We start from the raw sequence: 24,926 nt of genomic DNA on the forward strand, positions 1-24,926 counted from the left end.
GGAAAACCATCTTCAGGGCTGCCGACAGTGGGATTCGAACGCACTATCTCTGGATGCAAGCTCACAGCCGCGCGCCTCTATGAGCACGACCAACTCGCCCGGTAAACTCGAACTTCTGGTGATCGGAAAATCGGCAAGGCCTTGCTGTTTCTCGGGTGTCAATTACCGGTCACGTACGAAAGTAAGCCCAGAAGTCGCGGATGACAAGCTCCATTTACGAAACCTGGCTGCGTGGTATTACGAGATGTTTCAACATGAAGGGAGTAAAGTTTAACCACAATAAACAGAAGAGACTAACAGATTTTTTTTCCAAATTTGTTAACGGAGCTACATTCCACTTTTTTTTTTCCCAAAGGTGTTAACGGAGCTATGTTCCTTGTTTCACTGCTGTATGTACTGTATCCTGTCTTCTAAAAAGTTACTATAATAAGTGTTATAATTAAAGTGGCACCGTAAAGTAGAGTTTCTTTGTATATTTTTAAGTACTGTTAAAAAAAAAAAAATGTATTCAGTAAAAGCCCGTAGTTACTATGTGCTATACATGCTCAAAAACGGTATTCTCTACATCTCGAAATTTCAATAACTCGAAATAAAATTGATCCCTGAGGTGATTCAAGATATCGAGGTTCCACTGTATTTATATCACGACGACACACACAACAAAATGCATATAGTTTCCTTTATTAGACTGTAAAATGAATGGAAATTTAATTTTATAGGTAGGCCCATCTCCGAACACTTAGAAATAACGTTTGTTACTTTTTTAGGACATGATGTGAAGAGAAAATACCAGAAACTGTCACCGAAACAGCTTCCTGAATTACATTCAACTCATTAAAATTATAAAAATGCACTGAAATATGTGAAACTACCACATGCAAAACAGATCGGTATATCTCATACATTATTAACATAAGACTTTGACACGGGGAAAAGCACAGAACCGCTACAAAAACACGCCGCCTACAACTCTAACGAAATTACTCACAGAAATGTTAATATGTGCGAACCACACAATAAGAAATTCATTCTTTCGTCCCGATTAACTGAGTCGCTAGCGCGCGCTTGCCTCTCTTGCTTGTAGGACGATTCATCATCATCCTAAACCATCTCCAGTTTCCCGGGTGTGGTATATGAGCCTCCTCCATCTCATCCTGTCCTTGTACCATTCTTCCTCCACCAACTTGTCCCAATCATGACCTCTCAGCATTACATCGCTCTTAACTAAATCTATCCATTTCCTTTGTGGCCTTCCCACGGGTCGTCTTCCTTCTACCTTTCTGTCAAATTCCTTCCTTGCAGTTCTGTTTACTGGCATCCTCTTCATGTGACCAAACCACTTCAGTCTTGATATCTGAATCTTATTTAGGAGAGAATTGTCTATTCCTACTTCTTCTCTAATTTTCTCATTCCTAATCTTGTCTTTCCTGGTTTTCTGGATCATAGTGCGTAGGAATTTCATTTCAGCTGCCTGAAGTTTGGAATTATCTCTATTGGTCAGTGTTGTGGTTTCGAGACTGTATGTAAGAATTGGTGTATAATAGGACTTGTACAATGTCATTTTTGTTTTCATGGGTATTTGCTCATCCCACAGCAGGTGTCTTACCTGGTGGTAAAATTGTGCTGCCTTATTGATTCGATTGTTCACCTCATGTAGGACGATTGCCGTCCCAAATCCCCAGCCGTAAAGCACACCAGCTGCTGTAGCGAGCATAAACACGATACACTAAGGCGACGGACGATACACTCGCAAAATAAAGCATCAAAAAATACGCTTGAAAATGAGGCTGGGTAAATTACACAAGCACATAAGAATTTATCCTTTATCCTAGGGGAAGAGTATTGACCGTACTGGAGGTTATACTGGTCAAAAATAGGAAGAAATAAAAATAAATAAAAAATCGGAAGAAGAGTTAAAAACGGAAAGTTTGCAAGTAAATCGGAAGGATTGGCAGGTATGGATTGTAAATAAAGGGTACGGATCTCTGCAAATGGTTATGAGGGTGTTTAGGGGTTGTTGTAAGGATGTAAAGGAGTGGGCATATAAATCTCTGGTAAGACCCCAACTGGAGTATGGTTCCAGTGTATGGGACCCTCACCAGGAATACCTGATTCAAGAACTGGAAAAAATCCAAAGAAAAGCAGCTCAATTTGTTCTGGGTGATTTCCGACAAAAGAGTAGCGTTACAAAAATGTTGCAAAGTTCGCTATTTATTTTTTTGCTTTACGTCACACCGACACAGATAGGTCTTATGGCGACGATGGGACGGGAAAGGCCTAGGAATAGGGAGGAAGCGGCCGTGGCCTTAATTAAGGTACAGCCCCAGCATTTGCCTGGTGTGAAAATGGGAAACCACAGAAAACCATTTTCAGGGCTGCCAACAGTGGGATTAAAACCCATTATCTCCTGGATACGAGCTCACAGCTGTGCGCTCCTAACCGCACGGCTACAAAGTTTGGGCTGGGAAGAATTGGGGAAAAGAAGACGAGCTGCTCGACTAAGTAGTATGTTACAAGTAACAACTCTCATTATTGTTCCGTATTGAAGATGACGGTAGGCATAGAATTTCAAGGACAATTTAATAAAAACCACCTATTCAATACTTTCCACGTTTAATGTGGTTTGAATCTACATGAATTTATGTACACTTATCAAGTCAGGTACATGTTTCACTCATTATTTTGGGTATCTTCAGCCTGTAAATAAACTTTAGGTCAAGGTTTGGGACAATTTTAACCAATATATACAATATATACAAACATTAATAATCTCTTAAGTCTAACATGCCAGGATAATGATTTAAAAAATGTGAACTAAACATAACTGTGGGTAACATAAGTTAATGGTGTTTTAACACATTAAAACTTGTCGGTCCTATTCTATCTAATTTGAAAATATGTCCAAAACCAAAATGGATCTTCTTTCTCTATCATAAGTCTAGGGTAAAGAGGATATTACATACCGGGGTTCATTTGACCCCTATATCGTATTATGTTCTTGACGTACCGTAACTGATGTCAGGATATGTTGTCAACAACATGTGGAGATTTTGAACTGACTGTTAATTGTAGGCTGATCAAGATTGAAAGTTTAAATTTAAATTAACTGTGTTTTAACTTGACAGTTCTATTCTATTTAACTTTAAAATATGTTCAAAACTAAAATGGATCTTCTTCTCTATCATAAGTCTTGAGAAAAGAGGATATTGATGCTGGGGCTTATTTGACCCACATATTTCATTTTCATGTTCTTGATGTAACTGATATTGAAATGTGTTGTCAAACACTAGTGGAGATTTAAAAACGATTGTTATAAATAGAGTGGTCAGGAACTTGTTGTGAAAGAAACTGTAAGCGTCTTGACTTCGGGTCTCATGTAACGTCAAGGAATTGTCAAGAGTACAATATTAAGCTGTTTCTTAGTTTTAGGCTGCTGGTTAATTGAGAAGGAACATCCTAGACACTTGATACAGTCTTGTATGAATATCACTCCCGTTGATGTGTTGCTTGGTCTTTGGGAGGGATCTCAAGATTATTTGTTCAGTTCATACTAGATGGACCTGTCTGTTGCGGCAGCGACTGTCTTATCAACCTGAAATATTTGTCCCGAATGAGTTCCCTATGGGAATCAACACCTATATCATCTGATGGCCAAGCAGGCATCAATTTTTGGTAATGAGACAAAGTCTCCCATAGTGCATTGGCACTGCCGGTGGCTCCAAGTAGCCTACGCAGTGGCCTCTATGGTATGCACAAGCCATGAGTCTTGGTAGGTGTGCTAGGTACCAACTGATGAGCCCAACCTAGCACACGGGGGCGAAATGCTGGCAACCAGGAATGAGTTAGCTGGAAAATTTATAATGTCCGATAACGGACCATTTATACTGGTATTATAAATTTACTCATTCGGGACAAATATTTCAGGTTCCCTATGGGAATCAACATCTATATCAACAGAGGTAGATAGTGAAGCATGGATAAATAGAATTGTAGTAATTGAAAACCCAAACATAAAAATAAGATTGTGTCTTGATCCAGCTGTTCTAAATGAAATAACAGTTAGAAAGCCAAAACTGACCAATAAATTGAAAGATATAGCTGCTAGGTGCATGGGTAAAAAACATTTCACAACATTTGATTTGTTGGAAGGATTCAATCATTTAACCCTTGATATTGACTCTTCTTGGTTGTGTTTTGCTACTCCTTTGGAGTTTACAGATATGTAGTCTTACCATTCACATTAAATTGCTCGGGAGACTCATTTGATGAAAAAGTAGAGGAATTCTTTGGCCAAATTCTGAATGTGATTATTTGCAGAGACAATATCCTTGGAGTAGGAGTGACAGAGGAGGAACATGATAAAGCTGTTGAGGCGATAGTCAAAAAAGCAAAGGATGTTAATGCAAAAGTTAATGTTGATAAATTGCAATACAAACAACCTGCTGTCAAATTCATGGGTCAAATAGTATTAGCTGATGGCGTAAGTACTGACACAGAGAATGTCAAAGTTCTGAATGCTCTGCAGGCACCTAAGGATAGGAAAGAGTTATTACATCTCATTGCATCATTCAATTATGTTAGAAAGTATCTTCCAGAAATAGCACAGTTAATGTGACCCTTAAATGAACTAACGAAATTGGATAGGGAATTTCAATGGTTGCCAGTGCATGGTAAAGCATTAAGGCAAATAAAAGAAAAAGTGTCAAATGCTCCATCACTGGTACCATTTGATCCCCAAAAACAAATTATCAAGCAATGTGATGCCTCAGAATATGGGCTAGGGTGTTGTATTTTTTCAGGATCACCAGGATTCAAAATTGAAATCGGTGGTGTGTGTATCATGAAAGCTAAATAGCTTTGAGGTTAACTACAGCCAGACTGTAAAAAGAGCTACCAAGCATTACATTTGGGGCAAAGAAGTTTTCATGAATTTATCTATGGTGCAAAACATTATGGTCCAGACGGATCATCGTCCCTTGGATTCCATCATAAAGAAACCCATATGTAAAATAGGATCAGTAAGGCTGCAGCATCTTGGATTGAAATAACTGAAGTATTCATTAAGCTTAAAATATATTCCTGGCAAATATTTATATTTTGTGATGTGGCGGTTAATTCAAGGACACATTTTTGCGTCCCTACGACTTCGAATTAACGAGGTTTTACTGGATCGCAAAACTAACAAACAAGTTCGCAGGTGTGTCTGCTTCAACTGTTTACATTGCACGAAAAGAATTGTCCACCACTAGTCTTGTTACTCTCCGAGCAAAACGAGATCGCGTGAGAGAAGTGTTTTAGACGTGGAGTGTGACGAACTTGTAAGTAATTTAGGAGAGGATTCTAGTGATGCAAGAGACAAAGAATCTTCCGATCTATAGCGAATCGAGCCTACTGCAAGTTCAAAGGCCTACTTGCTAATTTTCATGACAAATATATTTTATAGCAGTGATAATGCATTTTTATCATCTTAAATATATTCAGGCAAAGTAGCTATATCCGTCATGTTCATATTTGCGTAAAGACCACGTGGAACTCGAGGAGTGATATGAAATGTTTATGCCTATGTTACTCTTTCGCTGGAAGGAATCTTGATGATGATGATTGTTGTTTAAAGAGGCCTAACAGCTAGGTCATCGACCCCTAATAGTAAGAGGTGTAACGACATGAAATTAATTACTGGGATGATGTTTATTGTCTAAAGGGGTCCAAAATCCAAGTCACCGGCCCCTCACAACTGTACTAGTAAAACAGAACCATGGTGTTCCTCCTACAGTGGTACTAATCAGGTAATGTAAACCCATGGTATGTCACACACAATGGCACCACTCACATGCAGCACAAACCCATGGAGTTTCGCACATAAGAGCACCACTCATAAGTAAGGCAGACCCATGGTGCTCCTCACCTAGGTGTACTATTCATGGGCGCCGGTATTCCCGTGGTGTTCGTCACTTGGTGGAACTAATCAAAGGTCACGTATACTCATGGGGTCGCTCACACAATGGTACTAATAGTAGGAAATGCAAATCCACAGTGCACACTGTCAACAATAACAACGTTAATGATAGATATTTGAACTCCGGAGTTTACAAATTAGAATGCCAATCCTGTAATTCCAGCTATATAGGTCAAACAGGCCACAGTTTCATCATAAAATATGCTGAACATCGCAACACTCTCAGATATAACTGTTTTTCAGCTATGAGTGAACATCATAAAGCTTCCAGCCACGAATACACTTCAATAGATAAAGATCTTAAGATCTTGCATTACGAGAAAAAAGGCACCTTGCTCAACGTTCTCGAGTGCATCCACATCGATTTAGATCAGTTTATGAACCCTCTCACAACTCAAATGAAATCAATGGAAAAAAAAGAAAAAAAAAAAAAAAAGAACATTTTACTTGAAACATTCATTACATACATTTGTCAGAACTTCCATAATATAAACAAACGCCACCTCCATCTCTTCCAACTCACCACCACTCGCCCCTCCCCACCAGCATTGCACCACTCCTTCCCCCTCCCCTCCTTCCATCCTTGCAAACACAGCTGAGCCAATAGACTCAATCGTACGGACGGGACTGTTCACTTTGAGAAGGCTAGGCCATTTTACACTTTTTACTTATCAGCCCAAGTTTCTCACACAACCTCATTTTTTCCATTACAGATTGGAACTTCATTGACGGTTTCCACTGTGGTCACTTACAGCTTACCATGCATCTGTCATCTTCTCTAATACAGCTTCTCAATTTTTGATGGGGCCCTCCCGGCCTTTTAAAATAAGGCAACAAACCAGCCAACATTGTGAAACAATAATCCAGAATGGGACCGCTAGATTGAGAAGAAATTAAGAATGCTGCTGTTCTCAAGTTTTAAATTTCATTGATGTTTTTCCATCAACTGTCACATGCATTTTGCCTGCACATTATCTCAGGCTTGGTTTCTCAAACTTTTTTGCTCCCGCTCCCCTCCTAGCCATTCGATGTGGTGGTGTTTCTACAAAGGCAGACTTTCGGCCTGAATTTTCGACACAGTGATTTCATCCTGTTTTGAATTGTTATAAAACCCAAATTTTGTAGACTAAGAGGTCCGCAACCTCGCTATGTGCACTAATTGTTCATTTCCATCTGTATCATTTGTTTTCATTTCTTTTCTTCTTCGGTTAACACAGTTTTTAGATTCAATTATGTTTTGTATTAACCCCTGTTTTCAATGAATTTTATCACAGCGATATTGTTTTTGCTCCATATGATGTAAATATTGTATATTGTGCTGTTTTTATTTCCATCATGTCTCTCTTTTGTTTTTCCATTTGTTCCTTCATTCTGTTTTTAGGCACATTTTTAGCTTGTATTATGTAAATTATTTCAATTCCCCCCCCCCCCTTTCACTGAAGATGGCTCAAACGAGTCGAAACATTTTTGAATTTGATTACTCCATCTAATGATGGAATTATATGATGCATTGAATTAGGAGAATACACTTAATTTTACCTTTGTAAAGTGAAAATCGTCAATACGGAATGATTTTAATACCTTGTAAGTCAAAGCACTATCAAGAGAGGGCTCTGATATCCCTAGCACCATTATGCAAATAGCTGCGACATATTAATACTTTTGTGGAATGTGGCAAGTTCTCATTTACCATCCACGCTGAAAAAAATTAACCTACTGTTTAAAAATGGAGTATCCTGAAAAAATTATTTAAAAAATAAAATAAATAAAAATTGAGCATATGTCTGTGTTCCAATTTCATGGAAATTCACTGACCCTGGTGTGGTACGTGTCTCACTTCACTGTCTCCCACCAACATACTGTTAGAGAAGTACACATTGGTATGATATTTGAACATGTTCTGGGCCCCAGGAGCATGCTTCCTACATCATGCAGTACAATAAGTGCAATATGATTACATACCATGGTGTCACAGCTAACCCAATCAAGTCTAGAGCCAGTTTGGCCATTAATTCACAGCACTAAAGTGTATAATCTGACTGCTCTTCTTTTGTTATCCAAAAATGTAATACTTCCCCCCCTAAAAAAATGAAATTTTGCCAGAAAATGTTAATTTCACATTAAAATGCAAAGTACTGTAAAAAATACTCAACATTCTGTATTATTCTACGAGCATATAATGATGAAGTTTTGCCCTGGGAGGGCTAAAAACAGAATACTCTTGCATTATGTACATTATAACCATGTTTTGCAAATCTGATGATTGCAAAAACTATGTATCCCTACTAATTACAGTTATGAAGTGTAACTATTGCTGCTGAACTGGAGTAAGAATATAATTAAATTAATTAGTGATAATACTTACAAATCTTTGCAAGAAGTGAATATCTCTTCAATAAGTTGCTGGTTGTTTAACTGCATGGCTAAACGTAGAGCCTGAGGATACTGATTGAATTTCTTGAAGAGACGTAGGGCAGCTTGAAGCAGGGTTGTATTTTCAGGATCAGGAACATACGGCACACAACTGCAAAGTTGTTAATTATTGTATCATAAATATTTAATTTTCTGAGCTCTACAAGAAATGCCACACCTGAATAAAATCAACACACTGATAACATAAGTAAATTAAACTTGTGCACTACCAAAAATGTTTACTTGAAATACATCGAACAGACAGGACACACACAGTATTTTTATTTTTATTTTCTGTTTCTGATTTGATTGAGGGAATATTATCTGGACATATCTGGACGTACTGACTGCTATTACAACAGATACTGCTGCTGCTACAACCACCAAACATTTTACATTTCTTCAACAGCTATCAGTCACAAGAGATGCAGAACATTTGTATCTTTCATTCTGAAAGTTTTATTAAGTGCCATAAATAAACTGATAGAAACCTTTCTTTATTTACTGCACAGCCTTCGATGACTAGGAGTAGAGTGTCCAATTCATTATTCCATGTTCACAGTTTTCATCGAAGTGTGGGCAAGGATGTAACTGCTGGTAAGTTAAAGATGACTGGTGCTGTACTTTGATACCAAACAAAAAAAATCTACTCATATATGAACCACTCGTTAGAATTCCACTTCACTCTTAGATGGGGGCAAATCTGAACGTCTAAGCTGGTATGCGGTGTGCCTAGATGCCACGCCACAACTTTAGAAGGCCTGCAACTGGTAAGCTGAGTTCGTAGAATGATGATGATGATGATCATCATCGCATCATCACTAGTATTACCTATTTTCTTGCGTAATTAACGCGCTGTTTTAATGAAAAATACAGGCAAAAATTTTTGATGCGTAAATTATTCAATATAATATAAGGAAAGATCTTCATTGGGGTTTTCACATAAATATGATTGTAAAAAAGGGTGCAGATCTCTGCACATGGTTCTGAGGATATTTAGGCATTGTAGTAAGGATGTAAAGGACAGGGCATGTAAGTCTCTGATAAGACCCAAACTAAAATATGTTTCCAGCGTATGGGACCCTCACCAGGATTACTTTACTCAAGAAGTGGAAAAAATCGAAAGAAAAGCAGCTCAATTTGTTCCGGATGATTTTCGATAAAAGAGCACAAACATACATACATACATACATACATTATCAATATAGACTGTTATGCCTTTCAGCGTTGAGTTCAGAGTAGCGTTACAAAAATGTTGCAAAGTTTGGGCCGGAAAGACTTGGAATAAAGAGACAAGCTGCTCGGCTAAGTGGTATGTATTAAATAAAACTAGTTTATTTTTATTGTTTATCCACTCATTCAATACACTACAATATTAAAAATTAGAACTTTTTCCTTATTAAATTGTCAACATAAAAATTAATACATTAGATGGTACATGTTTCGCCTATCAATAGTAGGTATCATCAGCCATAGTATCACCTTAGGAATAAATCAGGTACCTGATTGGAAATGACTTATGAATACTATTGATATATAACTATGTCTTGTCAAATGAATGAGAGGTCATTGTACAATTATTACAATATAAGCTGTGGTACACTATTGGCTTAACAAAGATTGTAGCAATATTTGAGTCTAACAACATAATTATTTGAGAAATTATGATATAAGGTGGTTGATTCTTGATATTAAAAGTTATTACAATATGGTTAAAAATCGGAAAGCACATTCCAATTAATTATCAAATGGCGTGTTGTTAAAAACTTCAGCAATGTTGAACATTAAAATTTCATCTGGTGATAGTCGTCGTTTCTTGAAGTTGATATGTATTAATTTTGCATTTATGTATAAATTTGAAGAATTTTGATATGGCGTAGTTCATTTTGAGATAGTATTAGTTTGAATGCTGAATGCCGTAGGCCATATTAAAGTTTGCTGTAGACGTCATTGGGTCATCTCCTTTGATATGGTGTTTATGGGAAGAGTTTGGAATTGGTGTAGCTCTTTGTTGTTGGATATGTTGGAGTAAGCATGCTAGTCAAAAAAGGAACGTTGTTGTTGTAAAAGTTGTAGTCAAACAGTAGATAGCTAAGTGTGTGATGAAAGTCTGTAATTAAAAAGTTTTTTTATGAAACTTGTTGAAGAGCCATAATTGGAATGAGGGGGCTAATAGTGGAAATTCAATGAAAAATGCTGACACTTATCCCCTCGACCGCTAAGATGTTAACTCGTTATAATGGACCATTTATATTGGTATTGTGTTGAGATCTTTCAAGCTAGTGTCCAGCATTTAAACTAATACTATCTCACCCGTGGTTTTTTTTTTGCCTGTTCCCCTATCGGGCGCGTCCCAGGTGGCGGATAGGGGGGCCCTCCGGACTTGTCTGGAGGGTCTGAGGGAAATAAAATACCCTCTAGTGGACCAAAAACAGGTAATGCCAGAAAACATCTTGAGGCAGTGTGATTGTTACTAGCCCAAGCCAAGGCTTGGAAGTGCAAACCTCGCCCGCACATGCTAGAGAGGCATCCATGTTACCTCCACATGGGTGATACGGTGGTACGTGTGAAGTGGGTGCTGGTGATTGAGGTGAAAGCTCACTGCGGTATACTGGAACCAACACATCACTTTGCCCTACATAACCTGAACGAGCCGCGGGTTGGGAACGGGGTGAATCCAACCTAGGGGGAACCCATGGCTGTGAACTGTCATGGGAATGCCAAGTGGGAACCACGTGAGTAGGTGTACTGAAGGTGGAACAAACCTGGTCGGGTTCGGGCCAGGGGCGGACTGGTGGATGGACGGCTGAGGAGCGTGGTGCCTGCTACGGAGAGCCTGAGTTGCGGGAGGACAATGGCTGGCGGAATGCCTCATCACGGATGGTGAGAACGCCGCTCAGGACCCTAGAAGGTGCAAAAACCCTACGTCATATGGACATTCCAAATGAACCACCTAAAAAAATACCAAGGGAAGCTACGGAAGCTCCATAAGAGCAGGTCCAGCGGCAGGCCCAAGAGGAGAGTATGGAGACAGAATTCCCAGTATGGGAGGCTGAATCCAAATCAGAAGAAGAAACAGGAAAACAGACTTCTGGACAACAGGAAACAGGAGATTCCACTGAGAAGGACCTGAAGATATTGGCATTGAAACTAAATATGATGCATATAGATGGACCACTTCGCACAAGTGCCTACTACAAAAAAAAGAAGAAGGCGAGGAAAGAAGCCAAGATAGTGGCTGGGATTTGGGTGGAGAAGAAGCCAAGAAACAGGGATCGGCGAGACGCCCTGCCAATGACTACGCCCAAAAGGCCAAGGTCGGAGGAAAGCACGCCGTCAAGTTCGGCTATAAAACCACCCTCCAAGAAACAGAAGGAAAAAAAGTCGTCCTTTTCGGAAAGACTATCCTCAGTTAAGGTCGTAATAATATCTAAGACCTATCCAGATGGAAAACTCAAGGAGGAAAACGTAACTGAATTATCATCTGCTCTAATAGTACAAATGAGCTGCTGTCAGGCGGATGTTTGCCAGGCTTCCTTGAATCACCAAGGCTGGAAAGTGGAGCTATGATACTGATCTGTGCAAATCCAGAAATGAAAAGTTGGCTGGAACAGACAGTATCAAATTGTAACCCAGGGAAAGGGGAGACCCTAGAGGTGGCAGACGCAAAAAAAGGTGCTGAACACGATCAAGGTCATCACCAAGTTCCCACCTCCTTTTGACAAGATGAAATTGGAGGATGTTCTTGTCAGAGAGTGCTGAATGCCACTTCAATCGACAAGACGGGAAGGACAGTCGTTTTAGCCCTTGGTGAAACAGACTTTGAAGAGCTCAAAAAAAGAAGCCTTAAGGCTAAGCTTGGCCTTGGGCAGATCAAGTTTCAGTTCATCAGGGAAGTGTTGATGAAGATGGAGCTGAAGGTCCTTCAGGCCAAACTTCAGCATAAAAAGCAGCTGTGGCCAATTTCGGCAGGAAGTTCAAGTCCAAGGCTATTGACGTGGCCCTTATTCAAGAGCCATGGGTAGTGAAGGGCAGAGTAGCAGGACTGGCCGAATCTGGCGATAAGCTGATGTACAATACAACATCGGAAATACCCAGAACATGTCTTCTTGTGAACAGGAATTTAAAATGTCTTGTGTTGTAGGAACACTGTTCACGGGACTTAACCGTGGCCAAGATTTAACTTGGAAATTGGGAGGGACCCAGAGAAATAACCATACGCTCTGCATACCTCCCATATAACTCAACTAATCTGCCCCCATCAGAAGAAGTCGAGAACCTAATTTGCAACGAAAAGAGGAAAGGCGAACACCTAGTCCATGGAGCAGATGCAAATTCACACCACACGGCATGGGGCAGTACGAACTGCAACGCAAGAGGTGTCTCTTTATTAGAGTGTATTATTGGAAATGAGTTGACGATACTAAACCTAGGAAACAAGCCTACATTTATAAATAAAAATAGTAGGGAGGTAATAGACGTTACACTAAGCACTACACATACTGCAAACTTTATTAAAGACTGGAAGGTGCTGGAGGAACCATCATCGGCAGACCGCCAGCACATCAAATTTGCAATAGATGTGCGACTATGTGGGACTGAGATGTACAGGGTCCCAAAAATAACTTACTGGGACAGATACAGAGAAGTTCTAGGGAAGGCTGTACAAAATTCCAACTAACGTGAGAGGACAGAAAAAATTGAATGAGGCAGTGGAATTATTAGCAAAGGCCATTATACAGACTCATTCCATGAAAACTGTCCTCTCACAAAAAAACTCCAAAAAAAAGTAAGGTGGTGGAACAACAAACTAGCCAAATTGAAAAAAAGAGGTTAGGATGTTGTATTATCATCTAGAAATGGTATGTGGGACGTATATCATAGGAAACTCATTGAATATAACCTAGAGATACGGAAAGCAATAAGAAAATCTTGGAGACAGTTCTGTGAGAAAGTGGAATCACACACTGAAACAGCACAGCTCCAGAAGGTTCTGAAAGCAACCCATATAAATCAAGTGGGGCACTGGAAAAACCAGATGGGTCATTTACTCAGGCGGGGAGGGACACGCTGGAGATACTAATGGCGTGTCACTTTCCTGAGGCTGAGGAGATGACAGAAGAAGAAACGGTTTGAACAGAGACCAGAGCTCGAAGAGCAGACTGGAACTGTGCCAACAGAATAATAAAACAACCATGTTAAATGGACAATCGACATGTTTCATCCTTTAAAGGCTCCGGGGCCAGACGAGATACTTGCGATACTCCTACAGGAGGGATGAGAGAAACTGGTCAATGCCCTGACGGACCTTTTCAGAGCTAGTCTAGTTTTAGGGTACGTGCCGAAATCATGGTCTGAAGCTAAAGCAGTATTCATACCTAAGCCTGGAAGGGCAAATTATGCCCAAGCCAAAGCATACAGACCATTATGTTTAACCTCCTTCATGCTGAAAGCAACAGAGAAAATTCTGGATAAATATATCAGAAGAACAGTGCAACTGAACTCAATGTTACATGAAAATCAGTTTGCATATAGACCTGGCAGATCCATTGAAGTAGCACTCCACCAGTTGGTTTGTAAACTAGAGGAAAGCCTAGAATATAAAGAAATTGCACTGACGGAATGTCTAGATATAGAAGGAGCCTTCAGCAATACAACCTATTACTCTATGATCAAAGCATTGGAAAAGAGCAAGGTGAGTAAAACCATTGTCAAATGGATTAAATCCATGTTAGATGGAAGGAAGACAAAAGCAACCCTGTTTGAAGAAACGCTGACGGTTAGGGCCACCCGAGGCTGTGCTCAGGGAGGAGTTCTTTCGCCTCTGTTGTGGAACCTCATGGTGAACAAAATCATAGCTATGCTCAACAAACAGGGTTTCTATATACAAGGATACGCAGATGACCTAGTGATTGTGGTACGAGGTAAGGTGATGAGCGTTATCTAGGACCTCATGCAAAGATCACTTAACCTTGTGGAGAACTTGTGTCAGGAAGAACAACTATCAGTCAACCCGTCCCTCTTACAAGAAGGAGAAAATTAGAGGGAAAGAGATCACTGAAGCTCTTTGGGCAAGATTTATATATATATATATGGAAGAACAGGCACTGCACCTAGGTCTAGTGTTAAGATAAAAATCTAAACTGGAATCCACATATAGAAAGGAACATAACCTGGGCCAAGAACTTGCTGTATGCATCTAAAACAGCTGCCGGGAAGACATGGGGCCTAAGACCATCAATGGTAATGTGGATATACACAATGATCATTAGACCATTGATGGCTTATGCTGCAATCATCTGGTGACAGAAAATAAGTCAAGGAAAAGTCAGCAGTAGATTGGATAGCCTACAGAGAATGACATGTGTAGCCATAATTGATGCTATGAGAACTACACAGAGAGAAGCCTTGAATACTTTACTAGACCTTCCATCATTATGCAATTTCATAAAAGGACAGGCTAGAATGAGTTCATATAGATTGGCACAATCAGAGTGCTGGAATGCACAAAGACCCAATCCAGGACACTGTAAAATTAACAGAATAATAACAGAGGAGGTTCTACACATGCCTTCTTACCATACGATACCAAAGTACAACTCTGAAAAACCGTCTGAGACCCAGATAATAAAAAAAGAAGACTGGGATATCAACAAATGGAATACTGAAAAAGAAGATATGGTGTGGTGGACTGATGGCTCAAAGACTGGCGATGGCACAGGACAATGGGTGAAGACCTGAGAGATCAATCCAGATGAGCCTGGGCATACACACTACAGTCTTTCAAGCTGAAGTGATAGCTATCATGTCTTGAAGAAAATCTGAAAATGAACTATAGGAATAAGTACATTTTAATTTTTATGGACAGCCAAGCGGCCATTAAGGCACTAGAAGCAGTCCGGATAATATCCAGAATTATCTGGTATTGCCATTCACTTCTCCTGAAGCTCCCAAAGTACAACATTGTCAAAATATTAGGTACCAGGGCATGCAGGTATTGAAGGAAATGAAAAGGCAGATAAATTGGCCATGAAAGGGCTAGAAACACATTTTGTAGGCCCTGAACCTGTATGCAGGATTTCCTATGGACAAGCCCGACACTGCAAAGGAAAATGGGTACAAAAGAAACAAAAGGAGAACTAGAGAAATAATCCAGGACGCAGGCTTGCAAAGGAACTGATAAAAGGACCAAACAAGAAGCATACTAAAGAACTGTTGAAACTCAGCAGAGAAAATATAAGATGGGTAGTAGGACTGTTGACAGGACACTGCCATCTGAAAAAACACCTACATAGAATTGGAATAATAAGAGACAATATATGTAGGAAATGCAATGAAGCAAAGGAATCAGCTGAACACATACTTTTCGAATGTGAGGCACAGGGTAGAATCACTCTCTCCACTCTAGGACTACAGGGTGAAGAGAGAGAAAAATCCAAGAGCCAATAAGAACAACCTGCAGCCTTGTGAAGGGAGCAGGTATATCTAGGTGGGAATGAAGGGAAAACATGGTAGCAAAAGATCTTAGAGGTTGACGCTAATTAGGAACTAATATTTAGAGGCCCCATGAAGAAGAAAAGAAGAAGAAGAATACTACCGCAAAATGAACTATGCCATATGAAAATTCTTCAAATTTATACGCACATAAATGCAAAATTAATACATATCAACTTCAAGAAACGATGACTATCACCAGATAAAATTTTAATATTCAACACTGCACAAGTTTTTAACAACACTCCATTTGATAATTAACTGGAATGTGCTTTTTGATTTTTAACCATATTAACCGTATTGTAATAACTTTTAATATCAAGAATCAACCTTATATCATAATTTCTCAAATAATTGTTATGTTTTTTAGACTCAAATATTGCTACAATCTTTGTTAAGCCAATAGCATACCACAGCTTATATTGTAATAATTGTATGATGACCTCTCATCCATTTGACAAGACATAGTTATATATCAATAGTATTCATAAGTCATTTCCAATCAGGTACCTAATTTATTCCCAAGGTGATATTATGGCTGATGATTCCTACTATTGATAGGCGAAACATGTACCATCTAATGTATTCATTTTTATGTTGACAATCTAATAAGGACGAAGTCCTAATTTTTAATATTGTATTGTATTGAACAGGTGGGTAAACAATAAAAATAAACTAGTATTATTTAATACAAATAATTTCAATATGGATCCAAAAACGATTTTTACCACGTGTAATAAGGGGTATGTTCCGAGCTGCCAGTGGAGGGATGGCGTGGAACGACATCAGTAGACGAATAAGTTTGAGTGGTGTCTTTAAAAGTAGGAAAGATCACAATATGAAGGTAAAGCTGGAATTCAAGAGGACAAATTGGGGCAAATATTCGTTTATAGGAAGGGGAGTTAGGGATTGGAATAATTTACCAAGGGAGATGTTCAATAAATTTCCAATTTTCTTGCAATCATTTAAGTAAAGGCTAGGAAAACAACAGATAGGGAATCTGCCACCTGGGCGACTGCCCTAAATGCAGATCAGTACTGACTGACTGATTGATTGATTGATTGATTGAAGGAATTCAGATATTTAAAAATTATTTACAACTCATTTACATTTAAAAGATACATCAAAATAATATAATATAAACACAACTGGTTCAACTCATTTGCGGTTATCGCCACTTGGCGTAAAATTCAGGCGTGAGATTTTTTCTGAAAAGTCACATAGGATATATCCGGTAAGTTGGACACGTGGGCTTGACGTACCGACACTGGAAAATAGTCTTCCCGTTACAAGCTGACAATATGACATGAAGTGAAATAAACATGAACTAATAAGAGTATAATTCAAGGAAGTTGGAAAATAGTCTTCCCGTTACAAGCTGACAATATGACATGAAGTGAAATAAACATGAACTAATAAGAGTATAATTCACGGAAGTACATAATAATGACATATTGGCAAAAAAAAAAGTCCAACACAAGAAGGGCCAGGCATTGAAGGAGGGACCCTGCTAGATTACTCCAAACCGTTCGTATCCAATCTTGTATGAGTGACGTGACCACCACCCTTTTTCCTGGATACGAACGTGGATCCCTCGTGGAAATTTTACTTTAGGCATTGTTTTTCATTTTAGAACAACGAAAGGTGCAAGCTTTCTGCCATCAGCTGTTACAGCAAGCACTGCAGTACACAGTTGTCTTTCGCTTCCGGTAGTGCATACTATAACACTTGATGTCCCTTTTTTTAATCGACTGATCGACTTTGTGGCACATGGAAACTGATTGGCGTCTGATCTGCGGTTCCTGTTTGGGAGATCGAATTTTCCGTCACTTTATGCTTCTCAATCACAAAGCGATGAAAATCAATTACTTTCGGTTGAATCATTCGTTTTTTTCTTTTTTGCAAAATGTTGTTCTTTGTTGAAGAGAAAGTCCATTTCTCTTCATAAAATTAATCACCCAGGCGCGGCTTAACTTCATATCCGAGACACTGATTCCATGTGCAGCAGCTATTACTCGTCCTTCAAAATACAGCATTTCGTGAGAAACAACATATCCATAGTTTTTTTTTTTTGCTATTTGCAGCGACACAGATAGGTCTTATGGCGACGATGGGATAGGAAAGGCCTAGGGATGGGAAGGAAGCGGCCGTGGCCTTAATTAAGGTACAGCCCCAGCATTTGCATATCCAAAGTTGCATAATGAAATCATATTTAAGCAGATCCTCCTCTACTTGCAGAAACTTGCCAGTTTTTGGTCCATGAAATGCTTTGCGAGACTTGTTGGTCGCTTGAAGTGCACACACTGTTACTGCGGTAGCGCATGTTGCATTCAAAACACTGAATACTTGCCGCTCGCTGCACTATTCCCATACATGTTTCGGCGTAACTGATCACCGTGAGTATATATGACTCAGTATTATTTGAATACTTGCTCACTGTGGACTAAAAAACAATTTTGAGATCACAGAAAACGCATGTCCCGTACCCGAAATACTCGCAAAATATGTTTGTACCAGACTGGAATAGAGCGTCACTAGTCACTTCTGCGCTGATTCTCTTACTGAACTAGCGCAGTGGTTTTTCCTACCAGATGGTAACAGCAGGCTGCCCAGTATTCGGAATGCCCGGTTTCGCAATAGGAAGGCTGCTAACTGAGTAGTTGAGTTCTATATTTCGAAATGTATCCGGAGCTGCGTGGTGGATGTTCAAAGTTCTTTTTCTCCACTTTGGACCCCAAAATATTGGGATGCATTAATTATGCAAGGATGTTAATTATGCGAGAACATATTGTACTACCTAAAAGCAAACAATGAAAGATCTTATAACCTTCTACACAGAAGGCGACTGCTCCAACCACCCAGCCTGTTTACTAGTCATAAAGTGACTGAAAAGCAACTCATCTTGGGTAAAAAATTGCAAGGATATAAAACCCAGTTTTTCTATGCAAGTGCACATACAATAAGAGATGCAGGACTTCATTCTTGAAACCACAATCTTATTTTTCTTTTTTTTCTTCCCCCTGGGAATACGGATAAGAAATCCTCTAGACCTACATTCTTCCTTCAACTGACCTCAGTTTATTGTTTGTTTTGACACCAAATTGAATAGTATATTGGAAAAGAGAGCACAGTGAGCTGGTAGATACCATACACAGTAGTGAGCTAAGTTACAACTTCCTTTGCAAGCATTTTCTGTCACTTCATTGCATTATTCCTGAAGCAAATTTGGAATCCATATTGATGTAATCGTGGTACCAGAATTACTAACCCTTAATAATAATGATGTTTAGTTACTTTACGTCCCACTAACCACTTTTACGGTTTACGGAGACGCCAAGGTGCAGGAATTTAGCCCCGCAGGATTTATTTTACATGCCAGTAAATCTACCGACACAAGGCTGACATATTTGAGCACCTTCAAATACCACCGGACTGAGCCAGGATCGAACCTGCCAAGTTGGGGTCAGAAGGCCAGCATCTTAAACATCTGAGCCACTCAGCCCCGCTTACTAAACCTTACCAGGTCATGAATTTCAGGCATACAGAGAAACTTTATACTAATTAGTACTGGGCACTTAAGAAGTCCATATGAGAAATTGGAGCATATTTTACAGTACAATGCAGAAACAAGAGTACATTTTTACAGCGAACACACTTCATGCTCAAGGTAATGTAATCAAAACCCTGCAAGTAAAAAATTCAATTTCAACGAGCACTGAGTTAAGTAGGATCTTAGAAGGTCCCACACAACCTTTAGTGGAAAATTTTAAGGGCACGTGTACGTGAATTATTTTTGAAAAAATTGCATTTTTGATTTTTGTGTATTATTCTTTGGAATTCTCTCTTTCAGAATATATATATAGTTTATAAATGTTAGGAAGCATATTTTGTCCTAATTGTTGCTTTTAAAATTGTCTCTATTAACCAGCCACGCCCCTTTAAATGTCAAACATTCGAAAGAGTCATAACCTTCCCACCAATAAAGATATCGGAAAGCAGTAAGTTGCATTTTATCGATTGGCTGCCCTGCATAAGAACCGATTGCTCTTAGACCTGCCAGTTGCAATGTGCCAGGTTGTAAAAAGAAGCTAGTAGTGTGAATGAAATTCTCTATTTGTAAACATCTCCTCGTTATTCAGATCCATTTAGTGCGCACGCGCGTGTGTGTGTGTGTGTGTGAATGTTTGGAGGTCTGTAATAATGCCGGGTAAGAAGGCATTTGGTATCGGTAGACATATGTTTTACGGCAATCGATTCGCAAAGAAACAAAACAATGAACCAGGTAGGATTTCTTCACCTCACATTCTACCACATGAGGTTAGGACACTTACAAGTGTATCAAAGAAAAAGCTTTGCTACTTAGAAGAGACTTGTGAAAGTGTTGATATAGGCCTAAATCATATTGTATCTGGTTGTGTAGTAGTTGAGTTGAGTGCTCTTTCTAAACTCCTACATAAGACTGTAGTCTGTAAATCATGTAAGAGTGGTGGGTGTTTAAAAAAGTTACAGAAAATATCCAGGGAAGAAAAGGTTTAGCTTCAAAACTTAGCATTGCATGCAATGTGTGTAATAGCCAGGAAGAAGGTTATACATCTGGAGTTATGGAGAAACGTATTATAAACTTCCAATGGTTGCTAAATCGGAATTAAAGAGAACATTGGAAGTTTATGGTAATATAAAGTTAATGAAATCATATGAAAGTACACGTCCAGTTGTCATACGTCCAGGTACATCAATAAATGAAATAACTTGCTCGGTTGAATAAATATCACCTAACGAATTGAAGGCACAGGTGGATTCATAGGTTCAGAGCCCCGTGGTATTCAATAAGTCACGGTCGGTAATGAAATGTCCTTGTGTGAGAAGATAATATTGAATAAATGCTGTATTGTATTTCAACGGAAGAGGACCAAATATTGATAGATGGCATGAAACTTCAATGGGGAAAGTATATAATGGAGGCCATGGAATGGATTAAATCATATGGGCCAAGTTTAATTCACATACAATGGTCATGCATTGTCTATAAATTACGATATAATTTGAGAGTCGAGAGACCAACTATAAAATAATCGATTAGTGCGTAAAGCTAAGAAGGCGAAGGATTGTTAAATATGTTCCTTTACCAAGAACATTGACTAAAAGAGCGTTCTGTATCAGAGGTTATGCTTAAAACGTCAAAATCATCTGGAAGGGAGATTACAGGCTACTGAATTCTGAGGATTTATGAAATGCAAGCCGATTTTTGTCATTGTGTTTTAGAATAGGATTTTGTTTTTGTATGAACAATGCAGATAATGGAGAGAGACTAAAAGATATCAGAATCGTTGCGCAGAGAAAGAAATTGAATCTAAAATTTGTTAAAATTGAATAACTATTGTACAGATAGTATGAACTGATTTGTAAAGAGATAACATATATCTTGCTCTCTCAAATAATAAGGCGAGTGTTAATTCAAAACATTGCAAAATATTGTTTATGTACATGATATTTTGCTAATTCCATATTATGAGTTTCAGGTACTATGATATCGCCATACATGATGAAAGATTATGTGATGCCTAACAACCAAACAATGCAGGCCTAAACTTGGGATGGGGTCTTGAGGGGTCTGGAGAATGTTGAGATAGGGGCCAGGTGATGAAATTAACACCCGAGAGATCGGAGATGCCATCCTCCCGAAGCCATCAGTATTATAAGTACCAAAAATAAGTGTCTTTCATTTATTCTGCTATGTAGTTGCTTAAAGTAGAGTAGATCACTTTATGGTGTCAGAATATGACGTGTAGGTAAACAACTTGAGTGATACCGTGCGATCATCACTCATTATTTCGTAACAGATATAGTGTGTTGTAAATTTCATCATGAATAATCCAGGAGAAATCATAATTTGTCGTGTGCTATTTTTTGAATTCGATCGTCTAACAGAAGATATTACGCAGGAAATTTTCTAAAACTTGGTCGTTAAATTTAGTAGAATGCTCTCATCGTAACTTAACTTCAATGTATTATTTATTGCATAGGCATATTTATTTGAAGTGACCATAAGATAGTTAACGTGTTTCAATTGGAGTCGTTTAAGATTATAATTTCACATCGTATACGTAGTTTTCACGAGAGGAATAATGGTATTATCTTATCGATTATGATTGTATGCGTATGTAAGAATGAGGTAGTCTGCGATAATAATGTGCCTGAATATTTGGAAGATGAGTTTGATTTTACTCAAGCATGACTCGCATGTGGAATGAGAGAGATTTGAAGTAGGGTCGTCGAAATAAAGTGAATGATTGATGTGCGATATTATTGGAGAATAGTTAATTGGAAGTTGTGCATTGAATGATATGGTGCAATCTTCGAAAAAGTCCTGATGATATGTTAATGAAGTAATGACATTGATGCTCGTCAAGCATATGGATTTAATGGTGGTGGTAATAGCGAAGCACTTAGGCACTGATAGGTGATTTTCTTGATGACTTTTCCAAGAATACTGAGGTTAACAATGTGACAGTCGTCAAGTACGATAACCCGGGACTTAATGTAAGCGAGTTATATGCGGATGTGAAGGGGTGGAATAGAATCTTCGATACTGAATGAGACCATGTAGAAGTGAACCATGTCACAGTTGAGATAGGTAATCTTATTTAAGGCAATATGTAGCTTGATTTCCTGCTAGTGATATTCTTCTAGTAGCCTACAGAATTGGTAGTTAACATACGACGTAGATTTTCAGAATTCTCATCGAGGACACTAGAGGTTGCGGAGTCATTGGAGTTCTTGACCATTTATTATTCTTGATGACATCATTTTCGAAAATTTATTGTCTAGATGCAGCTGTTGCAGACTTCCAGAGGATGCTGATTCCTAATATCACTATGTAATCTTAATATTTAAAGAGGGGCCACAGTTTATTTCTATTTCCTTGATCGTATGGTTGGTATAAGTGACAACGTTGTAAGCATGTCATTGGAGTACCCAAGTTGTTTTATTAAATTTTACTGAATCGTGTGATGATTTAAAGAAATGACGGAATATTGAAAGACATGAATTTTTGCGGTCAACGAATACAAGTGCCAAAGAATACATATTTCAATTTTTTTTTGGTAACCAGGAAGTAAATTATGTAAATAATGGAATCTGTAACGTTAAAATTAAACCTTCAGCATCTTTTACATTGGTTTTCTTTTCTTTTGATGGAATCTTTGGATCTTTGAATTTAATGTAATAATAATGCCAACATATTTAAATTATATTATGAAAGCTTGTTATTATGATTCATCGTAACCAACAAAAGTTGGGAATTTTGGCTATTTACAGTCAATGATCATGTTCAATTTTGACTAGCTGTCCAGTCATGTTGCTATTTCAATTATTTTGTAATTAAGTTTCGTTAAAAATTATATTCATTAAAACGGAATATTCTTCCAGAGTAAAAATAATTCTCGGAATTCTTATTTATAGGCTAAGTTTAGTATAATAGTATGGTATAGACGTAAGTAATTGTAGGATATGCGGTCTCGTACGTCAATAACATCTCAAAGTTTAACGGCGTGGAAATGTGACCTGACTCGTCGAACTTGCACATCCTTTGAGTGGAGTCTCTTGCATCTCCGCATGACACCAGCCGCAGCATAGTATGATAACTTGAACCCTAAATCAGAAATCCATGGAAGGTCACATTATAATACAAATATAAGACTAGCATATTCCATGCATGGGCATTGGAAAGGGATTCAGGGCAGCTGCACAAACTTTCTGTGCTGTCATGAATTTACCTCCTCCTCCTAGATTTGACAAGGTACTTCTTGATGGCCTAACGATTGTAGGGAATATGACTATGAAAAACGCTGTGCAAGAAGCAACTGAACTGAATAAAGGGAATCTAAATTGTTGCAGCCTTTGATGGGAGTTGGCAAAAAAGGGGGCATAATCCCTAAATGGGGTTGTCACTGCAACATCTCTCGATAATGGAAAAATTATTGATGTGGAGTGTCTGACAAAATATTGCCAAGGTTGCCAGTCAGATAATGAAAAGCATGAATGTGCCATTAATTTTGAAGGTTACAGTGGGGGAATGGAGTCACAGGGTGTCTTGAGTATTTTTAGAAGGTCAGTGGAAAATGTTGGTATTTAGTACACAAAATACCTTGAGGATGGTGATTCTAGGGATTTCCAGAATGTTGTAAATGCTAAACCATATGGAGAAAATATGTCAATAGTCAAGCTGGAATGCGTAGGGCATGTTCAGAAGAGATTAGGTAGTCGTTTAGGTAGGCTTCGGAAAGATCTGAAGTATGTAAAACTATCACGTGGAAAACTGATTACTGGACGAGGCCATGTCACTGATACAGAAATAGACTAATTACAACTATACTATGGCTTAGCTATAAGGAGAAACCAGGGTAATTTGGAAGCTATGATAAAATCTATATGGGCTAGTTTACTTCACAAAGCATCAACTGATGACCACCCACAATGTGTTATGTCCTCCAGGTCCAGACTCCTGGTGTGGGTACCAAAAGGCAAAGACTGAGGGTAAAAAATATTCTCATAAACATTCATTACCTTATGCTGTTATTGAAGCCATAAAACCTATTTCTAGAAATCTTAGTGACAAAAATCTGTTGGAAAAATGTTTACATGGACGAACACAGAACCCTAATGAGAGTTTCCATCATTGTCAAAAAGTGGGTGTATTGGATGCAGTTATCTGCTTCAATAAAGGTGCTGCATCCAGATGTAAGGTACTGGAGTCTTTAGGAATGTCTCCAGGGGAAATTATGGCCTCAGTATTAGCTGCTATTAATCGTTGTAGGGTAATTGATGCTGAGAGGGCTGTATTTGAAAGCTCTAAAGAAGCCAGAACCAAGAGGAGGATTAGGAAAAGACAGCAGGATGATGAGTGTGTCCTCAATCATGAGGAATATGAAGCTGGAATGCATTGAAACTGTACAGGTTGGTCACAAACTTAAATCTTTCTTCGAATGGCTCTCCCGTAAAATGGTATTTTTTAGAATATTTACTTTACTATCTCAGTAACCGTTAATGATAGACCACTGAAATT

General features: G+C 38.6%; 1 protein-coding gene across 1 annotated transcript in view; it reads right to left on the bottom strand.

Annotated features, from left to right (window-relative positions):
• The window catches only part of Rpn1 (regulatory particle non-ATPase 1), a 232,069-nt gene that overhangs the window by 126,178 nt on the left and 80,965 nt on the right, over window positions 1–24,926 (bottom strand). Inside the window, exon 5 of the mRNA XM_067140525.2 lies at window positions 8,322–8,480. Within this exon, the coding sequence (XP_066996626.1) occupies window positions 8,322–8,480 (159 nt within the window). The remainder of the gene's footprint in view (window positions 1–8,321; window positions 8,481–24,926) is intronic.

The sequence above is a fragment of the Anabrus simplex genome, chromosome 2, assembly GCF_040414725.1.
Source record: "Anabrus simplex isolate iqAnaSimp1 chromosome 2, ASM4041472v1, whole genome shotgun sequence".
Taxonomy (NCBI): Eukaryota; Metazoa; Arthropoda; class Insecta; order Orthoptera; family Tettigoniidae; genus Anabrus; species Anabrus simplex.